Source organism: Podarcis vaucheri (assembly GCF_965113315.1).
Source record: "Podarcis vaucheri genome assembly, chromosome: 1".
NCBI lineage: Eukaryota > Metazoa > Chordata > Lepidosauria > Squamata > Lacertidae > Podarcis > Podarcis vaucheri.
The window spans coordinates 135,146,686-135,170,258 of record NC_138759.1 but is presented as its reverse complement, the minus strand read 5'-3'; the positions used below and the strand labels follow the sequence as shown (position 1 = coordinate 135,170,258).

The following is a 23,573-nucleotide window of genomic DNA, read 5'->3' as shown; positions in this document are numbered from 1 at the left end:
TGGGCATAACGGCATCAAGAAATCTGAAACTGGAGAGCAATGAAGAAAGGAAAGGAGACAAATGTGTAGAAACATCGTGCTGCTGTATTGAACGCACTGTTTAAAAAGAACTCGCCGCCTCAATCATATGGGGAAATGACTATGGTCGCTGGTAGGCGCAACAGAACAGAAGCAACTCGGGGCGCGCCGGCTTTGCCCAATGCAATGCCCATTGCAAGCGGTCCAGCTGCGCCCAGTTCTCCGCCTGCCTTTTCTCCAGCTGACGCCACTGCTATGCCTCGCCCTCCTGGCCCCGCCCACCCGCGCGAGCCGGGCTCCCCCGCCCTCCGCCTGCCGTCGAGGCCTCCTGATTGGCTGGGCCCGGCATGGGCTCATGTCAGTCCAGATCGGATGTTGCGCCGCGCGCTTCGGGACTTGTAGTTCCCTCCGCCGAAGCGCCGCCGCCGCCGCCGCCCGCCTGGACTTCCCTTCCCGGCATGCCGCGGGGCGAGGCTCCCCGGCTCCAGCTCCCCGGCGAAAGATGCGGCGCGGGAGTGTGGGCTCGGGCGGCGTAGTGGCAAGATGGAGGGGGCGTGAGTATGGCGCGGAGGAGCCGCGGCAAATGCTGCAAAAGGAGCGCGGGGGCTTTATTTTTCGGGGCGCGCTGTGCTGCTTTTTCGCACCAGCGTCGTTTCTGGCGCTGCGCTCGCGGTCGCCCCAGGGTTGCAAAAGTAGCATCACCTTGTGCTCCGTTGAGAAAAGGGAACGACAAAAAGGAGCAGGGTTGAAACCCTTCCCGCAGGAGAACCTTTAACTCCCTGCAAGCTCAGAAAAGTTCTTGCACTGCCTCAAATTTGCCTGAGCCCAGTCCTGATGCTGACCTGCAACCCTTTACAGTGGTACCTCGGGTTACAGACTCCGCTAACCCAGAAATATTACCTCGGTTTAAGAACTTTACCTCAGGTTGAAAACAGAAATCGTGTGGTGGCAGCGGGAGGCCCCGTTAGCTAAAGTGGTACCTCAGGTTAAGAACAGTTTCAGGTTAAGAACGGACCTCCGGAACGAATCAGGTTCTTAACCTGAGGTACCCCTGCACTGTAGTTTGAAGTCCTTTGGGGACACTATTTTTTCTGAACCAAAAAAACATCCTAGTGCTCCGTTATTTTTAATCTGAACTATCCTAAGATTCGACTCTCCTCTGGAATTCACCTGTTCCCTGTATCTCCCCTGCTAGATGTCTGCGGAGAAGAAGAGGCGGTCCCTACAAGACAGAGCCGGCCACGGACTTGACCCGCTGGCGCTTGAGCAATGAAGAAGGGCGGCAGCAGTGGCGATTCCTGGTGGATGGCGAGGATGGTGGTCGGGAGCAAACGGCGCTGGAAGCTCACTCACTAGGGCTCAGCACGGTAGGTAGGAGGCTGAGGCGACCCCTCGCTTGCTACCAGGTTCTGTGGTAGGACCACTTGGTTCTTTGGGGATAGTTCCGTTGGAAGTTTGATTTTCAAACTTCATTTTGTCTGAATGCACATTGACTTGTCTGCTGAAGAAATCCTGTAATGCTTATTCTTTGGCGATCCCTCACAGCCGAGTAAGAGTGTCTTCCATGAACACGGTCTTAACAGTGAGCCCGTAAGTGACTGTGGAGGCCAGTTCTGGATCCCCACATCCTTCCACAGTGGCGACATAGGTTTCCAGGAGGGAGTTGATCACAGCGAGGGTTTGCTAAACGTGCCTTCCTCTTGGCAGGTTTCTCCCTTTTGTCCTGAGTTTGAGTGTTTGAAGGCATATCCTAGGGTACAGGCAATGTTCATGTGGGGCTTCCCTAGTGCCCCATGTGCCCAGAAAATGGGTCCTAAAGCTTTGGCGGTGCTTCCTGGCATCAGCGTGTTGAAGGGAAAGAGCAGGAGTGGCAGAAGAGGGTGCCTTGCAGGAGAGGTTATGAGTTTCTTGTTGAGGAATTCCTGATGAGATTCCAGGGAATTCCAACTCATCTGAAGCTGCAGTTTAATTTCCTAAAAGTTACAAAGTGGTCCTAGAAGTCTGTATTTTTCCAGTGCCAACTGGGATGTGAGAATTGCCCATATCTCTGCTCCAGAGAAGGTAAGCAGGACTGGCTTGTTGCTTTTAGTCTTCATGTATTGGGAAGGTTCTTTACTAGCTTGTTTATTCTTGTTGGAAAAAGTACGTCGCAAAAAAGCTGAATTGATCTGGCGGCAGCCCCTATGCTGCATTTATGGCCCCTTTCTCCTTTGCCCACACCTTCTGGCTGTTCCTTCAGCCTCTCTTGTGATACCCTCCTGAAAACTGCTTGGTCCTAATAAAATTTGGCTCCAGAGGCAGGTATTCAGCCCTCAGATTCCCGGTGTGTGGAGGGGTATGCCACCCCAAGGAAGCCTGAGAACATACTGAGAGGAGGCCCTGTGGTCCTTCCTGATAGATGCCAGAGTCTTTGATTCCCTTTCTGTTTGCCTGTTTTGCCAGCCCAGTCTCCTGCTTTTCCTTGCCTTGTTGTTCCTCCCTTGCCCTCTCCCTTCTCCTAGGAAGAAGAGAGGAGCTGAGTGCCCCACAACTTGTGGAATTGGTCTCCTGCCCTACAAGGTGCTCGCTGGAGACATTCATTCATTCATTCCATTTCCCTGTCTGTTGTGAACCTAAGCTTCTGCTATAGAATTCACCTGCGTCTCTTTCCTCTTTTCTTCTTCACTGTAATTGGCAGAGCAAATTTTTCCCGGACTTGCCAAAGGCCTGTACAGCACAGGAAGCAGCAGTGAATGGGATGAAGTTTTACTCAGGCCTGCAAGCAGAAGATGGCCACTGGGCTGGGGACTACGGAGGGCCTCTCTTTCTGATGCCAGGTAGAGTTACCATGACAGCAGACTTTTTCTCCAACCAGAAAAGCAGTGTTCCAGCAAGGGGTGATGTGTAACAAGTCCGAAAGTGAACGCTTTAGGTGCGACCGAATCCCCTGACATCCCGAGAGGGAGAGGTAGTGGCTGGGCCTTGCTTCTCCTGCTTGAAGGTACCTGTGGAGTTGACACAGTTGAGAGAAGTGTCAGCTGGAGAGGTGCTGCATGTGTGCAGGAGAAGGAATCATAGTGTCATAGAATTGGAAGGGACCCAAGGGTCACCTAGTTGCATCTGTCAGCAACCAACTTAGATAAGAAAGTTAATTTTTAAGTAAAGGGAGGTTAAAATAACATGTGCCTCATCTTATGGAATCATGTCGCTGGAACATTTAAGGAGGCAAAGAACCTTGCTTGTTTCACGACAGAGCTGTGTAAATTCATGATCAGGATTTTGTGAGGTATTGTCTACGTTGACTGGCAGCCACTCTCTGGCATGTGAGGGAGGCGCTTTCCTCAGCCCTGCCTGGAGATGCCAGGGACTGAATGAGGGAGCTCCTGTGTGCAAGCCAGGTCCTTCCCCACGGTGCGCACCCATCCCTACAATCTTGGATCTCACGCAGGTTTATCCGCCTGGGTGTGAGGCTGGTGGCTGCTCCTTCTCTGCAGCCTGTGGCTGGACCAGGCGGCTTCCTGCCTGTGTCAAGACGTTGCTCTCAGCACCTTTGATTGTAGCATACGTGATCCTGTCTATCTCTCCTCCTAAACATTAATGTTCTTTTTAGCTGACTAACAGAATCAGCATCTTTGGTGCTTCTGAGGACTGATTGTGTAACACACTGATCTCCCTAAAACAGGGCTCTTAATCACATGCTACGTTGCCAAGATCCCACTGCCAGAAGAGACCAAGAAGGAAATGGTGAGGTACTTGCGTTCAGTTCAGCTCCCAGATGGAGGATGGGGCCTGTGAGTAAACAATAAAATTTGGTGCTTTAGAAACTGCCCACCTGCCAAGCTTGGTCCATGAGGGGTTCGGGGTAGGAGGGATCTGACCCAGCCGCTGGATCCAGTTCCCCAGCCCTTGTTGAACAATATGTTATGTTCCAGGTTGTGGAGACTAAAAAGTGAGTTTGCCTTCTCCACTGCTCAGTGCTAGAAACTGGAAACTGGTGGACTAGAAAGGAAAATGGAGAAAATGACTCCCCCACAGCCAAAGGTTGTTGGGTGATAAAGTTGACTGTCCCCAGTGAGAGTGATGATAGATACAACATGCCAAAAACATTAGCATATAGATAATTGAGTAACAAAAATGCTCATAACAAAAGGGCCCTGAAAAAACAGACAGAAGTTGTGGGAGAGTTACAGATTAGCTGGTGTGTCATGTGCAGAGCTCATGTGCAGCAGTAGTGGGAAAAAAACCCCTTGTGCATTTGGCCCTTAGATTAGCCAGTTTGCATGAAGAGCATGGAAACAGTGGAAGAGGCAAGGCTCATTCTTGTAAAATTTAACTATGGATTATGTATTACATCCAAACTGGTCTAGTGTGTAAACGAAACCCTGTCCAGCAGAACCAGGCCTGCTGGGAATTGAAACACCACATGAAATTTTTACAGTCTACATTTAAAATAGATGACATAATGTTCCCATTTGTTTTTGATGGTTGTTCTCTGCATGGAAGAGGATTGAGCTCTTTCTGTTGCTCAAATTGCCTTAGCCAGCTTGCAGTAATCTTGATCTATCTGAAGTCAATCAGGACAGACTGAGTAACTGGGTGCAAGGCACGTATTCCTAACAGTTCTGATGTTTTTGTCTGGCAGGCATGTTGAGGACGTATCCAAGGTATTTTGTACTGCTCTCAACTACACAGCCATGCGAATCCTTGGGGTCAGTCCTGATGACCCAGATCTGTCGCGGGCTCGGAACAACCTCCACAGTAAAGGTGACTAACCAGGAGGCCACCTCACATGAAGGTGGCTTTGTTTTTCAGTCTTGTTATCCTGTGGAAAGGGAACTCTCCTTATTCCTAGAGTGAGCGTCTAGTTCTTCTAACATCCTATCACATCCATGGACTGTCTCCTTTCAGGAGAGTTGGAATCTCTTTTGAATTTAATATACAATACACAGTTATATATTGGCTGCCTTGAGTACATCTGCTTAAAGCACTAGGCATGAGGATGCTGTGATAGAGCTCCATGCTGTTGTGCACAGGAGGCCAGAGTTCCCTGTTTGGGTCTTATCTCACCACCGATGCAGCATGATTGGCGGCACAGTAAGGAGGACTCTTTGGAGAAGGCTGAGAGGAGGAGGGATGAGGAAATAATCAGGGGTCATCCTTTAGCTCCAGTGGGAGTGTTTTGTTTATACTATCCCTTTTGCAGACAAAAAAGTCAAACAGCAAGCATTTGTTTCTTACAGAAGAGTCCATTTTACTGCAGCGATCTCTGGTTTTATAAATATCTGTATGAGTTCTTGTATATTTGGCTCTTCAGGTGGTGCTACAGGAGTCGCTTCCTGGGGTAAATTTTGGCTGGCTGTTTTGAATGTCTACAGCTGGGAAGGAATGAATACACTTTTCCCCGAGATGTGGTATGTGCAGTTTTAGAGTATTACAGTGCAAGCCTAACCATGTCTTCTCTGAAGAAAGTGCTGTTGAATTCAATGAGACCTGCAGGTATATGGCAGTAAAAAAACTAATACATAATAATGTGGCTTACTCCCTGGTAAGTGGGAATATCAATTTGAAGAGCCAAAAAAGACCTAAGTTTCAGGAGGCCCCAGAGACTGGCCACAGGAAATCTAAATGTCAATTAACATTTTAGCTCATACTGGTGAAAATTTGGCTTTCAGAAACCTTTTTGGGTAGGAAACCTTAGCTTTATGCAGGCTATGGTACAAAGGCAAGACTCACAGCCATTGCTCCACCCACTTTTGTCTCTTGCCACGCCTACTTTTATGCCTGCTCATGCTCATTATGGGCATGCAGTCTCTGAAAGGTTGCCCATGAGTGAACACAGACTTCAGCCAAAAACCGGCTTCCCAAGCCCCAGTTTATCATGTTGTCTGAACCCTAAATTCTGGTTAGTGTTAACTATGGTTTGTTTAAACAAACCAGCTTGATGAATTTTGGCTTGCAGTTAGCCTGTTTCAATAATTAAAATCTATTAGAGTTTGTCAGGTTCAGGCAGCAGAGCAAGCTGTGTTTGATGGAAATCAGAAGTGAAAGCTTGTCGCACCTCCTTGGGGCTCAGCCAACCAGGACGGCGTGTGAGCTCCTTCTGGTCCCATTCAGGTGGGCCCATGGGCTCAGGGCTCATGGAAAAGGAAGGCTCAGTTGTTCATGTACGCTCAGCCAGTTTAGTCCTGAGTCTGTTCTGGAGCCCTGCTGCATTCTGGGTAGCTTGCCGTGGGATGGATGCTCCGTGGGAATCTCCTTAGGGCCACAGATACATGGCTACCAGCTACTGGCTGCCATTTCTAGAGTTCTGCCCATCCTTTACCGCAGGCTTCCCTTTTGATTTCTGATAGGCTGTTTCCTCGCTGGATGCCAGCCCATCCTTCCACTCTTTGGTGTCACTGCCGCCAAGTTTACCTGCCCATGGCCTACTGCTATGCTACGCGACTCACTGCGGAAGAAGATGAGCTGGTTCTGAGCCTCCGGGAGGTAGTTCAAAAGGGCCTTTTTTCCTTCCTCCGTCTGTCTGTTTCTCTCTCTCTCTCTCTCATAGAACCATAAAATTGTAGAGTTGGAAGGGACCCAAGGGTCATCTAGTCCAGCCCCCTGCAATGCAGGAATCTCAGTTCAAGCATCCATGACAGATGGCCTTCCAACTTCTGCTTAAAAACCTCCAAAGAAGAAGAATCCACCTGAGGGAGACCGTTCACTGTCCAACAGCTCTTGCTGTCAGAAAGTTTTTCCTGCTGTTTAGTCTGAATCTCCTTTCTTGTAACTTGAAGCCATTGGTTTGAGTCCTACAGAGCAGGAGAAACAAGCTTGCTCCACCTTCCATGTGACAGCCCTTAAGATATGTGAAGATGACTATCCCATCTCCTCTCAGTCTCCTCTTTTCCAGGCTAAACATACCCAGCTCCTTCAGCTGTTTCTCATAAGGCTTAGTTTCCAGCCCCTTGATCATCTTGGTTGCCCTCCTCTGCACTCGCTCCAGCTTGTCAACATCCTCCTTAAATTGTGGTGCCCAGAATTGGACACAGGACTCCAGGTGTGGCCTGACCAAGACAGAATAGAGTGGGACTATTACTTCCTTGATCTGGACACTGTGAAATGCTTTAGAAAAGTGTTTTTGATGTGATTCCTCTGGAGGCACCACAGATGTTCTCCTGGAACCCCAGTGAACGCGTGGCTTACAAATTATATTGACTTCTTTAAGACTTTATATCTCTTTAAGGTCGTACAGAAGTCAAGGTACTTAGTCCAAAAGTGTGTGATGGATTGGGAGGCGGAACATACAGCAGATACATAATTTAAGCATTTGCTTAGGTGGCATAAACGGAATGAAATTCTGTGGTCAGAGAAGACGCTCCACCTGGTTTTATAGCAGGTCCGAGGCTGAGAAGGAGCCTAGGCAGCCTGTTTCCAGCTTTCTCTTCTCTTGCCAATTCTTCTTGGTGTTGTGTGACCCTTCTTTGCACCCAGGAGCTCTACACCCAGGACTATTCCCTCATTGACTGGCCGGCGCAGAGGAACAACGTCGCTGCGGGTGATGTGTACACGCCACACAGTTGGCTGCTCTCCATCATCTATGGTGAGCAGAGTGTGACCTCTGGGCTTGGAAGGTAGTCATGCTTGTTTGCAGACCTGTTTGCGTCGCCAGGCCTCTTGTGCTGTTCACTAGCTGAGATGGTTACTGCTGGTCAGAAGAAGGAAAAGCGATGGTTCACAGAGAGGCATCGCTGTATTGCCCCAAGTGGAGAATTGGGCAGTAGTGCATACACCCTTAGAGGATAGTGTAATGTGCGGATCAGGGCTGCCCGTGTATACCTCAAAGTAAATCCCACACATAGTGGATAAATGCAATGGAAAACTCTGTAGAGGAGGGTTCTGCCCCTGTGAAGAGGCCTCACCTGTATGCATGCACTGTGCGTAGTTGGCCTAAATGCCTCTCTGGCAACGGCACATTTCCTGGCATCCGATGCGTTTCCTTCAGATATAAAAGCTGCATAGGCCTGGCACGGGGTGGGCTTGGCCTGGTCAGGGCAATGCCTGTGTGAGTCTTCTGCAGAGAGTCCTCTGCCTCTCTTGGTCAAGGGAGCCCTCAGAGCTTTTCTTCAGCCTGCCTTTTCCTTTTTAATCTTGCTGGCCATGGCTGGCTTCATTGCTCAGTGCTGCAGGGATAATCAGAACTTGGATTAGCAGCCTCCTCGACATTATTCTCCTTTTGTACTACTCCACTTACTGGTGTATCACCTGCTGATTTCACAAGCCATTGGTTTGTTGTGATTCAGAGATTTCATCCAACAGTAGACAGAAGTGGTTTGCTTTGTTTACCTGACAGGCCCACTCACTTTGCAGGGTTGCTGCAAGCGCTCCGCACATGTTGAACAGGACTTGTCTGTTCAGAGCATATAGCATATATATTTCAGCCCCCTAGTCTCTACGTTCTCATCCCTCAACCCTTGCTTGGCTATCAGCTGAATCCGGACTCCAGAGACACAGTAATGCCACAGCAGCTGATTTTGGGTGATTCCACTACTTCAGCGCAGTTTGTGCTGGTACAGGGACATGAAGGAAAAGAGTGAACATGCTTCTCATGTGCACAGGGATTGTTTGCAAATGTGCCTTTGCCATTTTCCAGTGACAGGATTGATAATTCACAAATGAAGTTTGATTAGCTCTGAACTGCCATGGAAACCTAAGTTAGGGATTTGCTAAGTGTATGCGGCTCAATTCCTGCCCGTATTACTCTTCAGTGCTCATACTCAGCAGATAAATATGAAACCTCTTTCTCTCTGCTTCCATTCCAGCAATTATCAACACCTACGAGAGATTCCACAGCACAGCTCTGAGACAACGAGCAATTGAGCAGCTGTACGACCACATTAAAGCTGATGACCGATTCACCAAATCCATCAGCATTGGCCCTGTAGGTCACTTGGAGTGGCACTTACAGCTGAAAAGCTCTGGAATGGAACTTGATTTGCAGATTCCAAAATGTTTGTTCAGTGCATCTGTTCTTGGTAGCACAGTACCTAATGAGCACAGGCAGATGGCTGCAAAATTTGTCACCCCACTGATCACCAGGGTTGATTTGGCTGCCCTGACTGGCTGGTCAGGCACCCCCAACCTCCCCCCCCCATGTCCATCCCTCCTGATGCTACCCACTTGGTGGAGCACAACCATCCCAGATGGAAGATGTGTGCCTCCTGCTCTTCAGTGGAAAGCAAATGGTCGTTGATGAGCCCAGGCTCAAAGCTGTACACACCTGGAAGGTTCCTTCCATAGAGCTGAGTGGAAATCTCAGCGGCAGGGCACATGATCTGCAAGTAGAAGGTCCTGGATTCCACCTTTGGCATCTCCCAGTAGAAAAGGAGCTACGAGTACCAGCAGAGCTCAGAAATAGCCCTGGTCTCCACTGCCCCCCTGCCCCCCTTCAGCCGTTCTGCAGTGGGGAGAAGCATTTCAGCTCCACCCCCACCTCTGTTCCAGGCAGGGGTGGGCGGTTGGGGCAGAGCTCAGCATACTTGTCCCAGCTGCAGTTAATGCTGGAGGCAGCTACTGTTGATGAGTCTTCTTTTTGACCGCATCCTTATGAGGATTGATGTAGGAGCTGAGTTTATAAAGAGGCACAAATATTAGGGGCTGTTTGCTCTATCGCTCTTAGGAGAAATGACTTTGCCTTTCTCTGCCCATTTAGATATCTAAAACGATTAACATGCTTGTGCGCTGGAATGTGGAGGGAGACAAGTCTGCTGCCTTCCAAGAACACGTTTCCAGAATCCCCGACTACCTCTGGTAAGGCTTTGTTGGAACTCAGACTTGTACATCCTTACAGCTGCTTGTGCATAATGCTCTTAAGGACTCCTGAGTACTGACGGTTCATCAGGAGAGACTGGAGGACACTTGGAAAGTAGCTGCTGAACTCCCCTGATGAGAGCAGGATTGCCTCGTGTTGGTGTTGCCGTTCACCATTTGGACGGCATATTAAGCTCAAAAGCAGAGTTTGAGCGTCGGCAACTTGCCCAAGGCCTCCCTGTTGGCTTAAGATCTGAACAGGGATTTGAACCTGAGTTCTCTTCAGCCCCTGTCAAGTGGGGACTCCCTTAGGGCAAAGTTTATGAGGAGCTCATTAGTGCTGGTGTGAAGATAATTCAGCTTGCACACCCTTTGCCCTTTTGTTCACCCAGGGTACAGGAAACATAGTTGAGGTGCAGGACTCTGTTTAGCCAGTCTACAACACTGAGTGTTTTCTGTCTCCTTGCAGGCTGGGACTGGATGGCTTGAAGATGCAGGTAATAATCCCTGGAATGGATGAAAGGGATTTATTTTTTCTCTGTCTCATTGAGGGCGACATTGCATCAGTCACCCTGTTCAAACTGGAAAAGCTGCTTCCAGAGTGGCTTCAGGATCAGAGAAGCCGCAGGGTTAGCTGACATATTCCTGCTCCAAATTGCCCTTTCTCCTGCACCCCACAGCCGCCCTCTGGTTTCAGAAATGTGGGGGGAAATGCATTATAAACTTGGAGCAACAAAGCAGTTTGGGAGATGTCTAGGACACAGGTGGCAGAAAGCTTGCCATGAATCCAACTTAATGCAAGTTGAGAGCCACTTGGTGTCAGTGGTTGAGGAGTGAAAACAGAGCTTCTCCTTGACAGCTGCATCTTCAGAAGGTCGTCTCATGAAGCATTTTGAGACCTCCTCCATTCTGGCCCAAATGATTTAGTATAAGAGCCGCCAGAGGACTCCTGCGACATGTTTACTTAATACTTTAGGGATAAAAGCCCCCAAATCCACCACATTCAGATATCACAGTTGCAACAGTTTAGCCCATGGATGGATCCAGAGCACCATTTAGTTTTGGGTTTTGGCGGGTGATTTTCAGCTGTTGCAGCCAAAGGAGACAAACACAGTTTTTGGAGGGGTGCAGTTGACCACTTGCCCTTCTTGGCTCGAGGCATCTAGCAAGAGGGTATTATTGAATGCCTCAGCCCAGTAGGTGATTTATGTCCTCTCGCAAGAGGAGTTTTTGAGCACTGCAATAACTATTGTCCAGTTGCTTTTAGTTTATTTTTATATTTAAAAAAATCTGTCCTGCTCTTCTGGTGCTCATGTGCCACTCAGGACGACTTACAACAAATTAAAACCACAATACAATTCAATGTAGTAAAATTGAAATGAAAATAAAAACACACATCAGACGAACTACACAACATTAAAATCCATTTTGAAGCAACAGTGGCTGAGATCCCACGTGAAAACCCCACTAGCCAACTTCACTTTGCATGGCCAGTACCAGAGGGAGTCCTGGGTGGCACTTGCCCATGAAACATTAGTTCTTTGGGCATATTGCCGCAGGTGGATTTTTAAAATGCATTGGTTGAGAGAAAACATTTATCCAAGTTATAGATAAATTGTTGAGTTTGTAAAACGGTTACATTGGTCACATCCTCTAAAATACAATAAAAAGAAAGCATATAAACTACTTGTATACTTCTTAATTATTTTTGCAGGGATGATCAAACCAGTTTACGAATAGTTTAACGTTAATGAGAATTTAAATAATATTAACTAAAACACAAAATATTACGTAAAGTAGATTACAAATGTTTTGTTGGTCACTACGGAGTTCCCCCCCCCCAGCTATTTTGATGGCTAGCACTTGGTATACGAGTGGGGAAGATTGTAATAAGGACTTCCTTGGTGTCAATAGGCTTTTCCTTTTTAAGCCATTGCCAATTGTAGGGGAAATTGCTTCTGAGGAACAGCTGAGCACCTTCTGTTGGCTGCAAGGGAGACAAGTCAGGTGGGAGGTGAGTGTTTCTTACTGCACCTTCCTTCTCTTTCAGGGCACTAATGGGTCACAGCTTTGGGACACGGCATTTGCTATCCAAGCTTTCCTGGAGGTAATTATTTTTCTTTGTTTTGACCTAGGACTTAATAGGGGGAAACATGGCTGTTCCTCTGTAAATTGGGGAGAATTTCTAAATCAAATGACTGAAGAAACAGTCTGGGATATAGAGCATATCTAGTTCACACAACACAGAAAAGTATTACAAATGGTGACATGTGACTAGTAGAGATGCAGTCAGGCAGACAGCCAGTAAATTTCTGTTAAGAATGTCTTTTGATTGCTATTGCAAGGGAATGCAAAGCAGCAAAGTTTTAAATAGCCTAGGATGTTTAATTAATGTTACTCAAAGGGTATTCCTCAGCACATAATAGCATGAAGACAGTTTTGTTTTGTACATAGGAACCACAAGGAAGTCTGAGCAGCTTTAGGACTTTGGGGGTGAGCCGGGGAGTTCAACTTTTTCCCTGCCCCAGTTCTGATATAGTGATTTATTGGAAGCTTCCATTTACATTTCAAGGAAAGCCTATTCCTTGTGCTCATGGGAGTTTCCTTCAAATGCAGATGACAGTTCTGAGAGGTCATTTTTGCCAAGACTGTGGGAGGGAAAGAGTTAAATTCCCTTCCGGTCCCATCCCTGCAGTCCCAAAAGTCACTGCTTACCTTAACTACACTCACACAATTATCACAACTCAGTTACTGCTTGGCCCTGAATTCTAGTGAGATTTGTGGGCCTGCCCCCCCCCAGGCAAGTATAGGATAAGATTGTAGCCTTAATTCATCAAATTTTAATGAAATTAATCTTAACAAAATATTATTAAGATTGATTACTGCTCCTGGATTCAGTTTTTTAAAATCACATTATGTCAAATGAAAGACCTTTTTCTTTTTTTTAAAGGCAGGTGCCCATAAAAGGTCTGAATTTAACTCCTGCCTGTTACATGCGCATGAGTTTTTAAGAATCAGCCAGGTAAGAACCAGGCATATACATATCCATGATCCAGTTCTGCTGTAATACTGCCCACATTCTAAAAATATGTAGGTTTTGATTTTGCAGTGTGCCTCATAGTTCTGTCCAAGAACCACACCCACAGCCACACCCACCGATGCTTTGCTCCCGGGAATGTGTGCCTTTGTTGTAAGCCAAAAATAGCGTATCTTCTGAGTTTATGCCAATAAAAACTCCGAAACGTGAGGAGTCCAGCGTTTATGCAAGAATGTGAATTTCAGCCTCTCCAAACTCACGTCTTGGGGGGAAGTGTTCCACCAGGTGAACCAAATTTAACTACTACATCTGCAGCACTTTATTCCTTTTCTCTATGCAGAGAATTTCTTGATTTCTTCTCTGTAGTTCTCAAGGCACTGCAACATCAAGAAAGATTCCTTGTTGAGGTCAATATTTGCTGGCATTGAATTGCTGAAGTGTGTCTGTTTGTTTATAGTTGCAAATATCTATACCCATACAAAAATGTTTTTATGTCTATAACACCTTCAGGCCCAAACTTGAAATTACAAAGACCGCTGTGGCTTGTGCTTGTATTTCAGACTTTTTATATCACTTTCTCCCTTGCGTCTAGCATTTTTAATAGCGTAGTTCTTAAAATAGTGTTCCTTTTATGTCAATTTCACTTGTCTTCTTTGTCTGAGTGTAGCTTGTATCTCCTTCAGATTCCAGATAATCCACCTGATTATGAGAAGTACTACCGTCAGATGAACAAGGTATAATCACAAAAAGAGCTCCCTTTCTGAAAGCATCAATGCCAGATGCTAAGTTAACTTGGGAAGATACCTGTCCAAAAATCTTACTCTGAATTTTTTCCAGAAGAAAGTTGCTCATGAAGTTAGGATTGTTTTCCTCACTCTTTAACCTAAATCTTCCCGCAGGGCTGTCTAGGCTGCGGATAGCAGCCTCCTTCCCGGAGCGCTGGGCGCGCAGAAGGCAGAGTGCCCGGCGCTTCGGGAAAACATCCGCAGCCTAGACAGCCCTGCGGGAGTTCCCGCAGGGCTCCCTACGCTGCGAATAGCAGCCTGGCGCACGGGGTGCCCTGAAGCAGAGCACCCCGCGCACCGGACAGACATCCGCAGCGTGGGGAGCCCCTCGACCTGGTTTGGTTTCCCCGACCTGGTTTTGGGGGGGAAATAAAGGGAATTTCCCCCCCTTTATTTCCCCCCAAAAAACTAGGTGCGTCCTTTGGGACGGAGCGTCCTATGGGAGAAAAAATACGGTATCTAAAAGAGTAAGTTTTTCTGTACTCAAATGCTGGAAGAAAGGTCAGCTGGGCAGCAATGTTATTGGCAATATATGCGGTCCTGCAAGAATCCTCTGCTCTGCATTGCCCAATGCTCTCAATTGTCTAATGCTCTCCAGGGAGGATTTCCTTTCAGCACACGGGACTGTGGCTGGATTGTAGCTGACTGCACTGCGGAGGGGCTGAAGTCAGTGATCCTTCTGCAGAACAATTGCTCTTTTATAAAGGAGCAAATCCCACCGAACCGTCTCTTTGATGCTGTGAATGTGGTGAGTGGCTTAGAAGCAGAAGCAGCCCCTGGGTCAGAGTCCAATCTGCCTCCCAGACGATGTTGCCTTTGGCTAGTTGGTGGTCATAAGCCGGAGGTGGGGATTTCTGGGTGAAGCGTGGAGCTTGTGGGAGTATTTCTGATTTCCGCTGGGCCACTGCTTAAGGCTGTGGGGCCACTCCACTGAGGTCCATCTTTGCCATGCCCTTGTCCAGACGCTCTCTCTCTCTTCCTCTGTGTCTGACTTCAGTTGCTGAACATGCAAAATGCGGACGGTGGCTTTTCCACGTATGAAACGAAGCGTGGCGGCTGGCTGCTGGAGCTCCTGAACCCTTCCGAGGTGTTTGGTAAGAGAAGGGACTTGCTTTGCATCCATGCTAGCATAGTTAGTAAGAGGTTTGTGTGTCAGTGGAAGTCCTCCTGGGCAAGCATGGGGAATGGGGCATCGCTGTCTCAGTAGAAGAACTGAAGCCATTCCACACCCACCCACCCACCCTGCCTGCCCCGGCAATGTGATTTGGCTCCTGCTGGCCCCTCTTAATCTTCTTCTTTTTTAAAAAATAATTTTTATTAACCGACCAATCAAATCACATCACATAAATTCCGAATTACAAGGCCGAATTTTAAATTTTTGTTGGGGGTACCCATATTTCAAGTTCCGAAGGGGATTCCAATCATCTTCTTGCTGCTGCATTAATGTCCACAAATCTGTCCAAATAATATTCACAATTCTATCCAGTCCTATCTTCCTGTTCCCACATCTCATCTTGTTATTTTCATATATTTTTCATTTTTCTTTGTGATCTCTTCTGATAATCTCCTTAAGCAGGTAAACACAAATTGTAATCCTGTGTGAGTTTTTCTGTTCGTCCAATAACCATATCGAGATGGTTTCCATATATCATCAGTTCCATAAATAAAAGCACTCTTTCCGTCATTAATCTTCACAAATCTGTCGCCTTCTTTAGTCCTCTGATGAGGTTCGCCCGCAGTATGAAAACAGATGCATTCCTCCTCCCAGACATAAATCTTTCGACAGAACTTGCCAAAATGGCGACGATGTTTTTTACTGCGTCATCCCAAAGCTCTTGTACTTTCCACGATCTCCTTAAAACATGCTTTTTGTTAAAAATTATCTCCACACAGTATTAAATCATCCTGCTTAGGTCATTTAAGCGGCATTTCTGACTTGGGGGGGGTATTATTGGTTAATCACATAGAAGAAAGAAAGGAAAGTCCCCCCCCCATCCAGTCCCGTTGCCGACATACCGAGCCTTGGTGTGTCTTCTCATGATATATTCCCGTTTATCCGACCTGTCTTCTTTCTCAGAGATCCCTTCAATTAGCAGTCTTTACTCCCCATTCTTCCTTGAAATATGTGCATTTGCTTCATCCTAATTGTTTCTTTTGAAGTTGCTGCAGCTAGTGACACGAATCGGAGACAGCGTCCAGGAGAGCAGAAGTCCGCACAAGGGCTTTCTGCCTAGTGCCCCCACTCCCTCGAGTTCGGGGGTGGTATATGGGCACAGCAGGCAAGGGCAGTTCCCCCCATTTCCTGGGGGGGGGGCTGGGAGGCTGCATACTCCCATCACAGCCACTTAATTACGTCGTGTGGGTCGGAGAGATGTTATTGTCGGCCATCTTCCAATGCGCCCCTAGTGGCCCCCCGGCCCCTCTTAATCTTCAATCAAACTCTGATATTAAAAAGTTGACAACAACTGTACCCGAAAGGAAAAGACAAATTATTTTAAGTTTCAAGAAACAGAGGCATGCCACACAGGAATCTCACATCTCTCTCTAGAATCTGTCTTACTGATTTTCAATATATAGCCTTTAATGATATTTCTGCTGCATTTCAATCTATTAATCAAAATAGACTCTGGGAGAAGTCTGAAATTGCCAACCTTGACTGCATTCTTTGGCTTTAATCCAAGAACATTACAGCAACACAGGAATGAAGGTCAGAGTAGGTTTAAATGGTGATACGACTAAGGCTTTTAAAAGTCACAAGAAATGAAGGAAGGTTGCATTCTGACTCCCACGCTGGAAGCTGGCTCCTATTACGGATCTATGATCTGTATTGTTTTATTGGTTCTGGCGCTGTGGGTTTGTCATGGCCTTTCGCTGTATCAGCAAACTTGTATTTTTTTGTGGTTTGCAGGGGATATCATGGTGGACTACACTTACGTAGAATGCACCTCGGCAGTCATGCAGGGGCTGAAGCATTTCCAAGAGCGCTTCCCTGAACACAGGGCAGAGGAGATCAGGTAAGAGGAGGGAAGGAAAGGAGCGGAGCAATGGAAAAACGGGATGTGAAACCTTCGTTTCAGAGTTGACATGGGAAAATAAATTCCCTCCTGTCATTGGGCACCTGACCCTTCTGTGGGGTGGGAGTGAATAGCATTTTTATTCCTTCCAGTCTGGGCTAGAGAGAGTGGTGCTGGGAATCGTGGGTATTCACAGGGTTGAAAGGGTTTCCCACTCTTTCCTTTTTGCTCAGAGAGACGCTGCAAAGGGGCCTCCGCTACTGTCAGAAACTTCAGAGAGCTGATGGTTCCTGGGAAGGGTGAGTGTCCTCATAAAGCCAAGGGCCGCTTCAATAATTGGTTGGGCTTTCCAGCTGCTTGGCAGGGTATTTAAAATACATAGCAAAATGCCTGCCTTGGGGCAATTTTAAGAATCGGAGGTAAAAAATCCCACTTTTGAGCACCAGTTTGAGACCTTGGGGTGGTTCTAGTAGGAGAAGCCAATAGCACCTTTTTATTAGCAGTTTAATTTGTCTGAGAGACCAGTGTGGCATCTGACCCTACAAGTCCCGGGTTCAAATCCTGTTTCAGTCGTGCTCCCACTGGATAGCCTTAGGCAACCCGCCCTCCTGCTTTGTCACAGTCACTCAAAGAGTTAAAATAAAAAAATTCCTTCCAGTAGCACCTTAAAGACCAACTAAGTTAGTTCTTGGTATGAGCTTTTGTGTGCATGCACACTTCTTCAGATACCTTTCCAGTAGCACCTTAAAGACCAACTAAGTTAGTTCTAGGTATGAGCTTTCGTGTGCATGCACACTTCTTCAGATACACTGAAACAGAAGTTCAGATACACTGAAACAGACCAACACGGCTACCTATCTGTAACTCAGAGAGTTAATATTCATATCTTGTCCATATGAAACACCTTGAAACTGCCCAGTGCTATATAAATGCTCAGCATTATCATTTATCTTTTACTAAGTCTTAAACCATCAAAGGTAGAAAAGAAAATGTTCATGCCTTTATTTAAAAAGTAATTGTACAAATGTAATACATAAGCTTGACGTATTACAAGAATTTAAAATTTGTTCTAGAATATTGTATGGAACATGGCTGGGGAATCTGTAAGCCTCCAGCTGCTGTTGAACTACAACTTCCATAATTCCTGGCCATTTGCCACTCTGACTGGAGCTGATCTCCTCCCCTCCCTCCCAGTCAAGAAAGAGCATGCCAACGTCCTCAGGGGCAATGGGTTGGGGGGCTGGTAGTGATAGAACTAATTCACCAGGTGTAGGGAGAGAGGGGCTGGGGGAATATCTAGGGTCAGCCAACATTCTGAAGTTGCAGGTCCATACTCACCTAGGCGTAAGCGCCACTGAACTTGGCTCTCTTTAGACAAATACAGAATTGTGCTGTTGGTGCAATAAGCGAAGGGAGGCTGCAGAGTTTTTAGAATAAACATTTAAAGTAGATGAATTGTATAAATGCTATGAAGACATTTTTTTAGAGAGAGGAGGTGGAATTTATAGCAGCTTGCCAGATGGAACGATCTCTCCCCCATCCCCTGTGTCCCACCGAACCAATTTTGGGAGGTGTGTGAGGGGTTGGGGGGGGGAAAGCTTTTTTATGTGCGGGTGGAAGCCCTTACAGAGGAGCTGGTGGCGTTTATCAGAGGAATCATGGCCAACAGCTTCGGCAGCATTTGTTTTTATTCCATATCCAAAGTAATGGCTGAAATACTAGACTGGTATCTGATGCCAGAAACATGAAATGAAGCAGAAATTAGTTACGTCAAAGAAACCAGCTTTAATTTCCTCCAATATATCTCACGTGTTAAAAATGATTACAACATTTGTGTTGCTGTGGCAGCAGCCAAGCTGAATGTATATGTTCCAGACATATACATTGAATCATGTTGGCTTAATAGATATTTGAAAGATAAGGAAAATAATTTACAGTGGTGCCTCGCAAAACGAAAAGAATTCGTTCCGCGAGTCTTTTCGTCTTGCGATGTTTTTCGTCTTGCGAAGCACGGTCCGGCACAACTGCGCCTCTTCAAGCGGCTTTTTAAAAAAAGTGCAATACGTTTTCGTCTTGCGAAGCAAGCCCATAGGGAAATTCGTCTAGCGAAGCAACGCAAAAACGGAAAACCCTTTCGTCTAGCGAGTTTTTCGTCTTGCGAGGCATTCGTCTTGCAGGGCACCACTGTATATTGTTGGTTTTGCTTCTGCAAGTAAACTTCAGGCTCATTGCCTTGATTTGGGATTGTTTGGCACAGCAAGGAGGAAGGAACTGGCTCTCCTCCCGGCTCAGTTCTGTTTGCTGACCGACTTCTCCCTCCTAGGTGCTGGGGGGTGTGCATCACCTACGGCACGTGGTTTGCTCTGGAAGCCTTTGCTTGTATGCAACACACCTACCAGGATGGGTGAGTGAAGACCTTCACCAGGTTTTATAATGGAAGCTCCTCTGATCAGAAGAGCTTGCTGGCAGTGAGTGGCCTTTCATTCAGCATGAAGAATTGCGCCGTCTTATTACCCTCTATAGGGACGCGGGTGGCGTTGTGGGTAAAACCTCAGCGCCTAGGGCTTGCCGATCGAAACGTCGGCGGTTCGAATCCCCGCGGCGGGGTGTGCTCCCGCTGCTCGGTCCCAGCGCCTGCCAACCTAGCAGTTCGAAAGCACCCCCGGGTGCAAGTAGATAAATAGGTACTGCTTACCAGCGGGAAGGTAAACGGCATTCCGTGTGCTGCGCTGGCTCGCCAGATGCAGCTTTGTCACGCTGGCCACGTGACCCGGAAGTGTCTCCGGACAGCGCTGGCCCCCGGCCTCTTGAGTGAGATGGGCGCACAAACCCCAGAGTCTGTCAAGACTGGCCCGTTCGGGCAGGGGTACCTTTACCTTTACCTTTTATTACCCTCTATGGGATGGGGAGAAGGAGGGCACCATCTCCCTACACTGAGCCTAGAGGCAAACCACTCTGGGATTCAGCTGGGAGCCAGCCTCACCTGAAGAGCCAAGTCAGCAAAGGTGGCCACTCTCTCAGGCTCACCTGCGCAGGGGAGGGACTGGAGAGACCGGCACGACTGGGCCAGACAGACCCATTGTTCTCACCCACAACTTACAGTGGTTTCAGCAGCTGAGGACAGGCCTCCTGGTCAGCACTGGTTTGCAGTGGTGACATCCGCTCTTCTCTCCATAAGTTTCTTCCCCTGTATATATTATCCTGGCCCCATCAGAATGCAGAAAGGCCATCCCATCAGGCGGGCCTCCTGCAGCTGCTTCTCCCTTGACATTTCCAGATTCATCTTGTAGCTCTCAGCCAGCTGATGGGTGCTGTGTCTATGGGTGCACATGCACTCTGGGGAGCATTGAGCCTGTGCTTTTCCCTTGATATCCTGTCTCCTTTTCATTTGTCTCTGCCTGGCGTGATAAAATTCCTTGCCTTGTCCTTGCTAACCACCATATGTTCCTCCGCTGAGGACATGGAGCCACTCTGTGAGTTCCCGTTCTCCTGCCCTTTCTCTTCCAGAGTGGCCTGTGGGGAGGTGACCCGCGCTTGTGAGTTCTTGGTCTCCAAGCAGATGGAGGACGGTGGATGGGGAGAAGACTTTGAATCTTGTGAGCAGCGCAGATACATCCAGAGCAGCACATCCCAAATACACAACACTTGCTGGGCTCTTCTGGGGCTCATGGCTGTTAGGTAAAAGTTTGTGCTTGGAAGTGACATTGACCCTTGGCCTCTGCACGGGGATGAGGGCAGATAGAAACAGCCACCAGTCTTGAATTGCATCTTTGGGGGACCCCCATTGGCTAGTAGAGGCTACCACCAAGCATGCCCAAACAGCAGCTTCCTGGGTCTGTGCTGCAGCCTGCACACAAGAAGTCCCTTGGGAAAATGCAGGCCTCCCTTTCTCCTGGAATGCCCTTGTGCAGAAATTCAACTTTTGGCAGCTGCAATGAAAAGATCACAGCTGCCTTGTCTGGCAAATATTTCTGCCAGAGCATAGCCTGCTGTCACTGCGCATCTCTCCTTGTTAGCCATGCTCCTCTGCCTTGCAGGGAACAGAAATGCCCAGTTGCTGCGCCAGTCCTTGAGGCCGTCCCTTTAGTTGCTTGCTTTCTTTGTGGGAACAGTTAACAAGTCTCTGACTGAGGCCATGCTAACCTGGTGGCATTTAATCTTCCTGCCTAGGATATTACATCACTTGCAAGAATCTTTCCGATATTTGTGAATTACCTGAGCCTTAGCTTTTCCTCTCTAAACCTACTTGAGCAGTGAACTTGGGTCAAAACAACTCTTCTTGCTTTGCAGGTATCCAAACGTTAGAGTCCTGGAAAGAGGGATCAAAGTTTTGATTGACAAACAGCTGCCTAATGGAGACTGGCCTCAGGTGAAGTGTGCCTCAAGTGCATTCCATATAACGGAAGGGCACAATGGAATTCCATATAACAGAAGGGCCATTTGCATACATTCTCTCTCACACTAATACACCTACAAGCACACCTTTCTTCTTAGCTTCTCAGAATTCCTCTTCCACCCTTGTTGCAGATTTTCCTTCAAGCACAGGAGTCTCTTTTGTGTTCCTTGTTCCAGTATGACTCCCACCACCCACATTTTAGCTCCTGTTTGTACCAATCCCAGTCAAACACAGCCTTTCCTTGGCTGGGAGGGATTCCCTCTTGACTATTCAGCAGCTCATGAAAAAAGCAGCCCTGACTATTGCTACTTCTTGGAAGGGCTGGTTCTCAAAGTGCCCATTAAGCCGCCTGAAGTTTTAAATGTTTAAGCATGGATCAGGAACAGTGGAAGTAGGAAAGCTGGCGCAAGCCAGACTATCAAGATCACTGTGCATTGTCTGGTTTATCCTGGAATGCCTGCACATTGGAATCGGAGCCTTTGGTCCAGCTCATGCTCAGGGCAGTGAAGGTGTCATTTATTTAATTTTAAAATGTAAACATTTCAAAAAGTATCAGCTGCCTTTTCACCATGGATAGTCAAAGCAGGTCACACCTGTCATGTGGTACCTCCATGTATGAGGAGGTTTGTGCAGCTCAAGGCCGCTTTGCAGGTGCTGATGCCCTTATAGGTCGCTCATCTTTCCGTGCTTCTTACTGTGTTGGAAAGATGAGAGGATGGATGAGATGGAATTTCTGTGTTTCTTTGCCTTGCAGGAGAACATTTCCGGAGTATTCAACAAGACCTGTGCGATCAGCTATACCTCCTACCGAAACGTCTTCCCCATCTGGACCCTGGGGCGCTTTTCTCGCCTGCATCCTGCCCACCCACTGGCTGGCAAGCGCTTGACGGAGGCATTAAGAAATGGAGAGAGGGGCCTGGCTGGCAGGATGGCAAACGGACACGGAGAAGCACCCTCTTCCTGAGTTTGGGTCTGGTACCAACATTTCAGGCGTGGACTGCCAATCTCTCTGCTTATTTTTCTAAACTCTTGGGAAGCTGGTGAGGAAGGAGAATTGAAGGGGAAACACGGAAGGCTTCTCTGGATGGTTTGCCGCCCTCTTGCTTCTCGTACTTCTACATGCCGGACGGAAAGGAGTTGGCCCAGGAGAAGTGATGAGTGGCAGACTCTGGGTCTGTGCTGTGGTTGACTCGCATTTGCTGCTCAGAACGGACACTTTAGAGACAAAAACCCATGATTCTGTGCCCTTTACTGGGCATTAACATTTATTTAACTTTCTGTACATGCATACCAAACATTATGGTGGCTGCGTGTACCCCTTCCTGCAGTTTCACTGTTATACTTGCGGTATTTGCAGTGGAAGCAGAAGTGTGTAACCTTTATAGTAATTGAGGTAAATTAACACATAACGTAATCAGTGTTGATGCCTTATTTTTCTCTTACCTTAAAGATAAGCTTAAATTGTTCTTTAGGGTATGGGTGGCGAACCCTAGTGCCTCATCCCCCCTCATGGCCAACCTGCTGGAGTGCGTAGGTGGCACAACAATTGAATAGTGTGTGCATAGACTACACATGCATATCCCAGGGAACAGACATTCTGGGATTGGGTCCTCCCAATTGCCACTGAGAGCCAGCCCACATCCAAGGTAGTGGGGAGGCTACAGCTGACCACATGGCCTAAGTAACTCGTGGTCCTTGATGTCTGCCAGCATTGGCCAGCATTTTGGAGCTTACATAGCCTGGAGTGCAAGTCCCTTCTTATCATTTGATCTACTTACCCCAAGCAGAACATAATTCTCTTACCAGAGAAGATTCAATACATGTTTTGTGTAGATGGACACAGTGACACACAGGCAAGCCTTGGCCTGTGCACATCTGGCCCTGATCTTGCTGTGTTGCAGGGGAAAGGTTTGCACAAGGCCTTAACTTGTGGTTGCTGGAAGGCAAGTAAAACCCTCCACGCAATCTGAAGGCTCTATTGAAATTTGGTACTTTTCTCCTGACAGTCAGGCATACCTCATGCTGGAGGGCATTCTGCAAACAGGGAACCACCACTGAGAAGACCCTGTCATGGTAAACACTAAGCAGCCAGAAGTGGGATCTCCAACAGGACCCGGGTTGCTCCTTTAGGCTCTGGGATCCTAAGCCATGTAGGGCTTTGCATGCTGGTACTCACACCTTGATTTGGGCTTGGTAGCTCACTGACAGGCAGCGCAGAGCTTTCTGGACTTGTGACCCTTGGTTCTACCAGGCTGTCCCAATTACCAATCTAGCAGCTGCATTCTGTGTGAGCTGCAGCCTCCAGACTGTTCAAGGGTAGCCCCGTGTGGAGTGCATTGTAGTAATCTATATGGGGGGTCAGTAGAACATGGGCAACTGAGGCCAGGATATCCTGGTCCTGGAATGACTGTGACTGGAATATTAGCCTTTCTGGCTTGGCACTCAAATGACGATTTGGAATCTAGGACTCTTTCTTCCAGGAGAAGTGCAACCCTTCCCAGAACAGGTCATGCATCTCATTCCTGGATATGGGAACCACCACCCACAGGATT

The 23,573-nt window shown here is 47.6% G+C and overlaps 1 protein-coding gene across 1 annotated transcript; it reads left to right on the top strand.

The window, feature by feature from the left end:
- The first annotated feature begins 445 nt into the window (after positions 1-445).
- Positions 446-22,435, top strand: LSS (lanosterol synthase). Its single transcript, XM_082215172.1, has 22 exons — positions 446-572; positions 1,214-1,385; positions 2,696-2,834; positions 3,680-3,788; positions 4,640-4,761; positions 5,312-5,408; positions 6,348-6,483; positions 7,474-7,582; positions 8,802-8,920; positions 9,692-9,789; positions 10,259-10,286; positions 11,840-11,896; positions 12,740-12,811; positions 13,510-13,560; positions 14,210-14,359; positions 14,609-14,705; positions 16,520-16,625; positions 16,859-16,924; positions 18,949-19,029; positions 20,133-20,303; positions 20,916-20,994; positions 21,776-22,435. Exons 1-22 carry the CDS (start codon positions 562-564, stop codon positions 21,983-21,985), a joined length of 2,280 nt encoding a protein of 759 aa, XP_082071298.1. The 5' UTR covers positions 446-561; the 3' UTR covers positions 21,986-22,435.
- Positions 22,436-23,573: the final 1,138 nt, after the last annotated feature.

Excerpts from the sequence above, each read along its gene's own strand:
- LSS (XM_082215172.1), top strand. Across the intron at positions 3,789-4,639 it reads CCAGATGGAGGATGGGGCCT|GCATGTTGAGGACGTATCCA; the intron begins GTGAGTAAACAA and ends TTTGTCTGGCAG. Across the intron at positions 8,921-9,691 it reads AATCCATCAGCATTGGCCCT|ATATCTAAAACGATTAACAT; the intron begins GTAGGTCACTTG and ends CTGCCCATTTAG.